At 36.2% G+C, this 11064-nt stretch overlaps 1 protein-coding gene across 2 annotated transcripts; it reads left to right on the top strand.

Annotated features, from left to right (window-relative positions):
• The first annotated feature begins 4646 nt into the window (after positions 1-4646).
• Positions 4647-8366, top strand: LOC117331621 (cytochrome b561 domain-containing protein 2-like). 2 transcript variants are annotated; one of them, XM_033890442.1, is made up of 3 exons: positions 4647-4798; positions 6210-6247; positions 7730-8366. In XM_033890442.1, the coding sequence occupies exons 1-3, from the start codon at positions 4732-4734 to the stop codon at positions 8288-8290; spliced, it is 666 nt and encodes a 221-aa protein (XP_033746333.1). In that variant the 5' UTR covers positions 4647-4731; the 3' UTR covers positions 8291-8366. The 2 variants fall into 2 exon arrangements, with proteins under 2 accessions (XP_033746333.1, XP_033746334.1); XM_033890443.1 differs by lacking the exon at positions 6210-6247 and having other exon boundaries at positions 4691-4798.
• The last annotated feature ends 2698 nt before the right edge of the window (positions 8367-11064 follow it).

Below are 11064 nucleotides of genomic sequence, written 5' to 3'. Positions count from 1 at the left end.
CATACTGATCATGTATACCAAGTTTCATTAAAATCGGAGCAGTACTTTAGGAAGAGTTGTCCGGACAAGCCTCAACCAATGAGAAGCCAGCAGCCATTTTGAAAAATGGATTTCTGAAAAACAAATGTGGGATGCACAACTACATGTTATACTGATCATGTATACCAAGTTTCATTAAAATCGGAGTAGTACTTTAGGAGGAGTTGTCCGGACAAGTCTCAACCAATGAGAAGTCGGCGGCCATTTTGAAAATTGGTTTTTCAAAAAAAAAAATATGGGATGCACAACTACATGTTATACTGATCATGTATACCAAGTTTCATTAAAATCGGAGTAGTACTTCAGAAGGAGTTGTCCGGACAACTATTGCGTGACAGACAGACAGACGGACAGACAGACAGACAGACAGACGGACGGAGGGTAAACCTATAGTCCCCCCGTTTTTCAAACGGCAGGGGACTAACAAAATCTCTATATACACGCCTATCAAGCTCATCCCAATGATGCTCAATGGAAGATATACTGGGGTTACATAGTGGTCATTCTAGACAATGGATATTATTTGGGGTTAAATGGAGGCCATTGTAGACAATTGATATTGTTTAGGGTCATTCTAGACAATGGATACTGTTTGTCGTAAGAAAATAACGGCAGACCATGGTAATTTTACCCAATGAGAGATGCCTCCCGAAGCCATGACCGCATCCAGTCAAGACACACTGACCGACATAAGGTTGGTGTGTAATGTGGCAGTTTAGGCCCAGATGGGTCTACTGTGAGTACCTAAGGTATGAGATGCAGTCTCTACAGCTGTCTTTGCACTACCCCTTTGAGTTTATTATAAGCGTTGTATCTTAGTTAATGGCGAAATCGAGTGTCCTTGTGGAAAATCAATGTTTACCTCAATTGATAATATTTTTCAACAGTGATTTTTACAACTATAGTCGCTTTAACATGGCAGCTGGTTTAAAAGTATAGTAAATCTTTCGAGATGCCAAAGGAAACTATATTTATAGTAATAACAATATTAAAATCAGTCGAGGAAGTCAAAAATGAAGGACATAGTTTAAAACTAAAATTCAAATGATTTTAATAAAATCATTAACGCTTACCGTTGGTGCGTATTTTCCATATACATCTCTCAATTGGGGACTGAAAGTGGACGATTGGGAGGACGTATCGAATCGTGTCGTAAGCATGCCATCCCAGAAAAGCATGCACTGCAAGTTTGTCCTTTCAAAGTAGAACGCTTCGCACCGTCCTGAATCCTCACACTCTCTGGCACATTGATGGAACCCATACGGGGTCAGAACAGCAAACACAGACCCTGTAAAGCTGATCTTAGGCTCGCTAATGGACCGAGCCGCACTAATGATCGTCGAAAGACACGCGAAAAGTACATACTTTAACAAATATATTATAGTTGTGCTTTCCATCAGGAATCAACAGGAAAGAACTGATCCCATAATCTCAGTATTAGAATTGGTATATATTTGTTTGGCCAAAAATACTAAAAGTATTTCTTGTAGTATCCAGCGTTGGTAGCGGGCTCGGAACAACTTCGTCACATGACCAGCTTCCCTTGGAAACCAGCTAGTGGTACCGTTGGGTATGTTACATACCCAACGAGTTGTTTCTCATCGATAATCGATGGCGTAAAACATTTTAGTACAAGCAAGGATCTATATCTTCTTATCAATATTAAAAGAAATCCTAATTTGAAGACAGAGGAACATTTCGATCGTCTCCTGTAGAGCGTAAAACAATCACGAGGTTGACGAAAGGTCTAACAAGTGTGACGAAACGATTCTCTCTGATAACTATCCACACAGTGTGACGTGTTACCATGTATGCAGACAATGTCACAAAGTTAAAATGTGTTATCAATATCAAGTTCTTCTGATATCTTTCTTGGACTTTATATGTAGGTTCCACTAATTATCAAGTGATTAAGAGGAAGAGGGCGAAGAATGGAAAAGCTGAGAAAATATTCTTCCATGGCATCGGTGGTAGTCAAGATCCTTCTGGGATTTTTTTTTAAATAAAGAATTTAACATAAATGTCCCGTGACCTTGAAGGTAGGCAAAAGTCATTCGGTTTTAGCAAACTTTTAGTCTGTTATCCCAGCATACCATTGTCTTAATATCACGACCCTTTGTATCTTGGTTATTGAGAAGAAAATCGAAAATGTGAATTGCTTCCGATAGATGACGGCCGATGCCGGACAAAAGGCGATTGCAATAAATCACGTGTGACGTCGTGTCAGGTGACCAAATATAAGACAAACAACTCCAGGGTGTATGATTATCTCTTCTAGGAAAAATGAATTACCACAAAGGATTCGTATATAAAAAGGCAATCTCCTAACCACTTTAAGGCGTGGCCATTTGGGAGAATGTACAATATTTCATTTATCTTATCTTGTTTGGGTTTTTTTTCATTCTTTTAAATTATTTTTGTAATTTTTCTATGTATAGTATAACGAATGGAGACATTTTCATGACACGTAGTCAGACCGGGCCTAGAACACACAATGTAAGCCAAAATACCTGCAGCCTAGGTCACTACTCTTAATCTAGTGGCATTTCTTGTATCTGAATAACTATTGATATAACAAAACTGCATACAGCTGTAGGCACAATATGGTAACAAGGATATTTGTTTCAAAACGGAATTTTGAAACTAATGCAGTTCTGTAAAACATAATTCTTCCATAATAAAGGACACCTAATACTACTGTAATTGGAAGTCAAATATCAAGCGATCCCCCATATATCCCAGTTCATTATTGCTTGTCCCGAAATTACCATACGGGCCATTAAACATAATCAAATAAATATATAAGTCAAGAGTCAAGAAATTTTATTTAAAGTCGCATATAATATAACAAGTCAACATTAACAATATAGTGTTATTCTTGCGACAAACAAAAGTAAAATCAACATGATCACAGTACATGCATAAATAGTAACAAATTTAAATTGTAGTTCTATCACAGTTTTATATTTATACAACCAAGAAATATCTTTTAAAAAGATAAACGGTATAGTTTTAATGCTGGTGGTTATAATGTAAAACTGCTGGTGAAATAAATTAACGAACTTGTGTTTTACAGCACGAATAGCAAAATTATATCAGTTTGAATCATTTTTGGTGATAATAAGACTGCATCTGAATCAGAAATATAATTTTATTAATGTGTAATTTGAAAACATACATCCACTTTTCAGCTTGCATTCATTCTTAACTTTGTTTCGTTTTTAACTGCACGTCTGCATTTACCGCTGCATTGACCAATCACATACTTCATCTTGACCAGTAACGCCACCTGTCGCGTCATATCCGGGGCCAAAAGAATAGTATACGTCTATGCCGAAAAATAGTTTAATAATGGACTCTTGTAACTCTCACAAGCGTCGCTAAAGAATAAATTAAAACACTATCAAAGTGTAATGTACATATATATGCTAGCATAGCACACAATAAAAATTGACATCGAATCTAGTATACACTAATATAGTGTGTGTTAAAAGAGACTAGACCTGTCGGTCAGAAAAATTAAAGCTGAAATTTATAAGTTTATTACATAAAATTAAATTTTAGTATATTCTCTGAAAAATATTGCACTGATTTAATAAATAAAAATGACTAAGGACTCCAAAGGGGGAAAGGACTCACACAGCTGCATCGTGACTAATATATATAGTATATTTAAGAAATAATTAACGATGATTCGTGTATTGTTGCAGGATATACAACGAGGACGAGGATATTTTGCAATTAAATTAATAACGAAGGCCGCAGGCCTGAGTTATAAATTAAAATTGCAAAATATCCGAGTCCGAGTTGTATATCCTGCAACAATACACGAGTCAAAGTTGATTATTTCTATTCTACCATGTACTGTTTATTTCTGAGACCTACCTCTTTCTAATAGAAAAACGACAAAGAAATCCCGAGAAAACCTTGTAATTTATTTCTTGAGTATTGCATTATTTGTTTATAAAATATACATTTCTTTACAGGCAATCCAGTATTACGATCATGACCATCTATCACTCGCGTCGTGATAAAAAGTTTGTGAAAGACTAACCCATTAGCCCTCTCGGCTAAAGTAACCGTATTACTAAAATGTTGAATATTAGATACATAAAACTGTAACAGTCGTGACTCACAAGCGTGTATTATTGGAAAATAATACATGGTTTTAATCCAATCAAAACTGGCGTTGCATAGCAAACATGGTAGAATAATAAATAATAACTATTACTAACCCCCCCCCCCCCCAAATGAAATATATATATACTCTGTGCTTGCATTCTAGTGCATTATAAACCCCAAAATTAGAGGTTTACAAAATTAGAATTTTTTGAAGTTTCTGGAATCGGTGTTATTGCAGAGTCTTGGATCAGGCAATGGACGGGGTGGGAGGGAAGACTTTTTATTACGTCATGTAACATTAGCAATTCTACAAAGATCGTATGATATCGGACTGTGGTGTTTTCTATGGCGTTTTTAACAACGCCTTTTGTATTTTTCCCGCATGTGGAATAGTAAATCCCGAAAGTTGCAGGGTCAGTTTACACTCCGTGGGAGATTTATAGAGATCGCTCAAACGCTTAACGCTACAGTCATTATATTAGGATACTATGAGCTTAATATTGACATTGACAACATCAAAGTTTGTTGTCTGGCCTACTGACGACGACGCCGCCAGCCTCAGCAGTCGTGATGGTAGCCCACGTAGCAGCCACTTTGTTGACGGCCTTTATGGTCTACACTGCAGTTCCTGGTTCCAGTAAGTATGTTACTAGATGTCCAGGTAATCACACGGATTCGTCGGGTTAAATCACCAAATTAAAATCACATGACGATATCCGGGTCCACCGTCCACGTACAGGTCTAGGGTCGTTGCGTGGTTATCAGTAGGCGGAACAACTTAATCCGTATTTTAACATTGTGTTTATCCAGGTAAAAGGCATGTTGAAATACATTCATCGCATATTACATAAATAAATCTCTAGTACACTAATAAATTATCACAAATTTTCTAAAAAATCAATGTAGTAATCACGTATCAAATATTCTATCACAGATTAATAATTTGTACCGATATATCGTACATCAAATATCACAGATCAGTAGTTTGGTCGGATATCACATACATCAAATAAAATTAGTGAAATAAATTATCGAATTTCGTTAAAAATTTGAAGAAGATTTTGGTAATAAAACCAGATGTTGCCTTTGGCCCATTTAAGCCGTAAAAGGCTTATTTTAAATGGGATCCTTTAATTGTTTAATTGTTTTTGTAGTTTACAACAGATTTTCAAATATCAATTTAAGTTAATCTAATATGGGGCACAGAGTCTTTATAAACAGATTAGGAACATGCTTGGATTTGTAAGGAATGCACTATGCCTCCGCTTAGTTAAGGGAATAAAAATCCTCTGTCCTCTGAGCTCAAACACATTCATGGGGTGGGAGAATTGGGGCCCAATAGGGGAAATATAGCACAAAAACATTTAAATCCCTTTTCTTTTTCAGAATGACTGACAAAATCATTCACCATCATGTCGCAATAGACCCACACGGCATCATGCACCCAGCTGACCCTAGTACAAGGCAAACACACCCCTACACATTCAGACACCTATCTGCCACCAATGACACATATAAATACTCCTTTTTCCCACACACAATAACACAATGGAAACTCCTCCCGGTGGCAGCAGTACAATGCACTACACTAGAGATCTTCAAGGCACATATACACAATGCAGCCCTTGATGATCTCAAACACACACCATAAACACACCATCAAATGCTTTTATCTTCCACTAAAAAAAATTAAAAAAAACCCTCTCACTGTACCCAAATCCCTGCACTTTTTTTTTAAGAGTATTCGCAACGCCTCCCATTAGCCGTAATCGTCATTTTTTTGAAGGTGGCCGAATGGCAAAAGAATAGAAGAATGAGTTTTTTGCCATGATTACTGAGCAATGCATGCCCTCTGGGCCTCTTGTTATTAACAGGTTTAGCGTCTGCTATCATAGCCTTTCTGTAGATGAGCCCCCTCTGTCACTTGGATTTTACTGTTAGACTACTAGGTACATACCTCAGTAATTAACAGGTTTCTAACTCTATAAGAATGGGTTATAACAGTCTTTCATGAATGGTAAAATAGTTCTTTGTTTTCTTTTTTGCAGGTCTCTTCTCCTGGCACCCAACCTTGATGACAATAGCAGTAAGACATATTAAACATATTTTTTAGTGTTATTGGACACATCAATTTGTTTACTGATTATATCTATACAGTACTGAATTAAAATTTTGTTGTTGCAAACAAAAGACTACCATACTTGGTCATTTAAATCAAATGCAGGACTGAATGTGTCATACACACCAAGACTTTTTCCAAGAAAACAAAAACTGTTAATGTTTCACTTCTTTTCCATCTTTGCTAGGAACATCACCAAAAAGTGTTTAACATTGCCCCAGATTAATTGAGGAGGGATAAGTTAGTGTCAACTACTAACTTCATAACATCATGTTTTCTTGAAGGATTAAATACAAAGTGATTCTATTTTTAGCTCATCATCATCAGATGGTGGACTGTTCAAATCACGTCATCCTTTAAACAATTCTTAATTGTTATCACTATTCCTTGAGAAGTACTTAATGGATCTTTGTGAAATTTTATGTTACAATGTTTCCCTTATAACATAGCTGCCATTGATGCAAAAATGCAGTTGTGTGCACAAAACATTTCAAGGGAAAAAAAATTAAGAAGAAATCAAGCATCATGTCTAGAAATGATATAAAGATTGAAAAGGATAAGAAAATATCAGAACTGGTGTTCAAGCCAGCCATTTTTAGACACCCAAGAGCAAGACAAGAATTATGGTTTACTTAACTCTCACCTCTGCCCAATCTGATTAAAACTATCCTGAACCAAGCTTCCGTTCTGTAAACTACACTCCGCTACAGATTAAAACGCTTGATCAGTATAATGAGTTAAGCAAACTCCAAAATTCACAAAAGTTTCAGGATATTTCCAAAAACAACCACAAAAATCACCATATTCCTGTAATTCATAGGGTGTGGTAAGATGCACCATTCAATACAACTATATTCCATATTGGTATAACCTTGATACATGTTCTGTTTTATAAACTGACAAAAACACAAAAGAATAAAGTCCGTATTCCAGCATCCCTAATTCGAGAGTCAATTTACCATAAATTCTGGAAAAGTAACACCACAGTCTTGCTTTCACGACTTCTTGTTGCATGTGAGACAAAACCGGTTTATTCAATCCTATGTTGAAGCCCAACTGTGTGAACATTTATTATGTTTTTTTCTACATAATTCATTAACACAGTTCTTGTTGTCTTGGTACTTGTACACCTTTTTGTGTACCCATTGAATTTTGTCTTTCTACGACACTTTATTAGTTGTCACAGAAAGTTCCTGATGTTTCTGTCTCCCTTGTTTTCAAATGATAAGAGAGGAAAAGAGGAATTGGAAAAATGAGAAAAGTAGAGAAAAATCAGTCTTACATAGATCCAATAAAGATCATTAATTTTAATGGTAGGTGCCAAGGTCCCTTTATGGGATCTCTTGTTTAATTCTTTGATTTGTTCTCCATTTCAGCAGTACAATATTTTTCTCTGCCACTCACACTCACAAAAATCTTGTCACTGACAAATAATTGTATCTGTTGCAGTTTGTGCTGCTGATGTTTGAGGCCATCATTGTGTTCTCCAGAGAGAGCTCCCTGTTCCAGTCCCGAACACATGCCACCAAGGCCGAGATTCATGCTTGGGTCATGGGCATAGCTGCAACATGTGCTTCATGTGGCTTTGCATCCATTTACATCAACAAAGATTTAAACCAGAAAAACCACTTCACAACATGGCATGGCTTTATAGGCGTCCTCACATTGTCCTATGTTCTTTTACAATTGATCGGAGGAATACTATTAAAATACAGCGGTATCTTACGCAGTTTGAACATCCAGATACGCCTTGTTGATTTGAAGTTATACCATGCTACATCAGGACTGGTGTTGTTCACAGCCATAAGCCTTACACTTATATTGGCGTTCTGGTCCGACTGGTTTGTCTCGCACACCAATGTCTATACCTGGTATGCATGTTTCATGGCCTTATCCTGCATCGCTATGATTGTGATGCAGCAGATTACCACTGCCTACCTACCTCAAAGTCGCAGACCAGGGGTAGCTTTCAACAATGCTCCGGCACGCAAGCACAAAAAACAAAAATAATTCTGGACTAGTCATTGATCATCATGTATTTTTATTGTTTATATCTTTTTAAAAATAAATATTTGTTATAAAGATATTTTTTGTTTTTGAACTTAACTTACTAACAAGAATTGCAAAGGGCCTGTATCGCTTATCTGGTTGGATTTGACCAAATGTCGAAATAATGTTATATATATGGTAATGGGGTGGGGATTTCAACGGTTTTAAAAATATAACCAAGAAACTAGAGGTTGGGAAAGATCCCAGGGTCTATTTTTACATCATGATTGTGTTTATGTCTTTATGCCCAATAGTGCATGGTTATAGGGTGGGGATTCCAATGGTTTCAAAGACATATCAAAGACACTTGGTCCCTAGGGGTGGGGACGGCCCCAGGGCTTTTTTTTTTTTAGATCATGATTGTGTTTATTTCTTGATGTCCAACAATGTATATATGGTTATGGGTGGGGATCTCAAGGTTGAAACTAGTATTAATTTAAAAGATTTAGCTCAATATCTACTATTTGGCCCTGCCCCTCAGGCCTCCGGGAGCCACACTCTCTATTTACACAACGTTAGATCACATTTGCCCAATAGTGCTCCTGGTCATTCATGAAAATCCATTCAAGCATTCAGGACTAGTAGGGATTTAAAGGATTTACTTCAATTTCCCCTATTGGGCCCCACCCCTCCGGCCCCAGGGGAGCCACACCCTCTGTTTATACAAGGTTTGATATCCTTTGCCAAATAATACTCCAGACCAAATTTCATCAATATCCATTTAGGCGTTCATGACAAGTAGGGATTTAAAGGAAATGTTGACGGACGCAGGACGACGGACAGATGACAGATGCTACACCATGGCATAAGCTCACATTTGGTTTGTACCATTGTTGGGAGAGGCAGCCCAAAAGCATTTTTAATATAACTTAAATGAGAGTATTTTGCCATGATTACTTAAAATATCAAAGTCAGTGATGCAGGCCCTCTGGGCCCCTTGTTGTGAAGGCAGCTTGGGAAATAATAACTTCATTATTCCTTTTCTATCTGTAATGACATTGCCAGTATTGTAACACTAAAAATATCTGAAGCAAATAAAACAGGAGCATTCTTCAGAAAAGTCTCAAATGTGACTAATGCCAATACACTTTGGATGTAGGCTCTGTACTAAATCCAATGTGACGATGCCAAGAAACCTTATCCGAGTGGTTGCCTATAATACTGTAATATATACTTTATGACACTGATATACATCTACTGTTGTGACAAATAGAGAAATCTAGTGTTGTGTTTTTAGCTCCTCCTGGTTTCTTTGGTGGTAGTTGGCTTGTTTCTTGAGTGAGTACTGCATGAAATGTCATCAAATGATATTCTTGTCCAGACTTGTACTTAAATCGGCAATTCTTTCACATGTTAGTCTAAGTGAGTACAACAAGTATCATCACTCATTGCAGTGCAATGAAAAAAAACTTTATTTCCATAGGTGTTCTGTTAAAAAATGATGAGTTTTCAAACTAATGTACCGCTTTTCATTAATGAATAAATAACTATTAAATAATTTTTTGGAAAAAAACAACCTCCCTATATGCCAAGGACATCCATCCCTAGACGAAGATACATTTACAGTTCCCTATCCTGCATAACCACATAAATTTGGTGTAGTCAAATCAGAACAAGAGCTGTTGGAGAACAGCATAGCTCGTCTCGCAAATGTTTGTCAATAAATAATCAAAATATATTAATTGGAATGGTTTTGCAAATTGCATTAATAATATTTATATTGTTTACTTGATCAGATTATGTTTTGTGAATTCATGCAATTTTCAAAACTATACCAATTTATATATATATAAATTATTTATTGACAAACATTCGGGAGACAAGCTATGCTGTTGTAGATTAAATGAATATATTAAATACAAATGTAATTGCTTTTGGACATACCCTGGTATTTCTTCAATTTTTTGACAAAATATTATCCTTATGAGAGTTGTCTCCCTTGAAAAATGTTGATCGGTATAAATTGTCTATTGTGAGCATTTTCACATTGTTTTATTTTCAGTTTCACCCCCAAGAAGGGATTGTCTTACTCCATAGGGACTCTTTTACCAAATATCAGCACCCTAGTACAATCATAAAGTGGTGTGTTAATAGTTTTCAACATTTGCACAAATTTTTTTTTTAAAAATGTGTTTTTTCCCCCAAAAAATATTTCAGTGTAACTATGGCAAGGGATATTTTAACCCCCACAGGGAACCTAATACCATGTATTACTATGCCTTTCAACACTCACAACATAAACTTAACACAAAGCCCAAAGATTTAAAAACAAAAAAACACAGATTTTAAAGTTTTACTCCAGGAAAGGATTGTCTTACTCCATAGGGACTCTATAGCCAAATATCAGCACCCTAGTACAATTATAAAGTGATGTATTAAAACCTCTTAACACTTGCACCAAAAACTTAACGCAGAAATATTCTAAGTCCAAAAATTTGAAAATTCTGGTTTTTTCCCAAAAAAATCTTTTAGTTTAACTCCGGCAGGGGATAGTTTAACCCTAGAGGGACTCTATTGCCAAATATCAGCACCCTAGTACAATTATAAAGTGATGTATTAATACCTTTCAACACTTGCACCAAAAACTTAACGCAGAAATATTCTAAGTCCAAAAATTTGAAAATTTTGGTTTTTTCCCAAAAAAATCTTTTAGTTTAACTCCGGCAGGGGATAGTTTAACCCTAGAGGGACTCTATTGCCAAATATCAGCACCCTAGTACAATTATAAAGTGATG

The sequence above is a fragment of the Pecten maximus genome, chromosome 7 (genome assembly GCF_902652985.1).
Source record: "Pecten maximus chromosome 7, xPecMax1.1, whole genome shotgun sequence".
Lineage (NCBI taxonomy): Eukaryota > Metazoa > Mollusca > Bivalvia > Pectinida > Pectinidae > Pecten > Pecten maximus.
This window is presented reverse-complemented; position numbering and strand designations above follow the sequence as displayed.

What these genes read in the sequence shown, in the direction of transcription:
- LOC117331621 (XM_033890442.1), top strand. Translation starts at nt 4,732, where the DNA reads ATGGTAGCCCACGTAGCAGCCACTTTGTTGACGGCCTTTATGGTCTAC. An exon ending in CACTGCAGTTCCTGGTTCCA is followed by an intron (nt 4,799 to 6,209) that starts GTAAGTATGTTA and finishes TCTTTTTTGCAG; the next exon opens with GTCTCTTCTCCTGGCACCCA. An exon ending in CAACCTTGATGACAATAGCA is followed by an intron (nt 6,248 to 7,729) that starts GTAAGACATATT and finishes TATCTGTTGCAG; the next exon opens with TTTGTGCTGCTGATGTTTGA.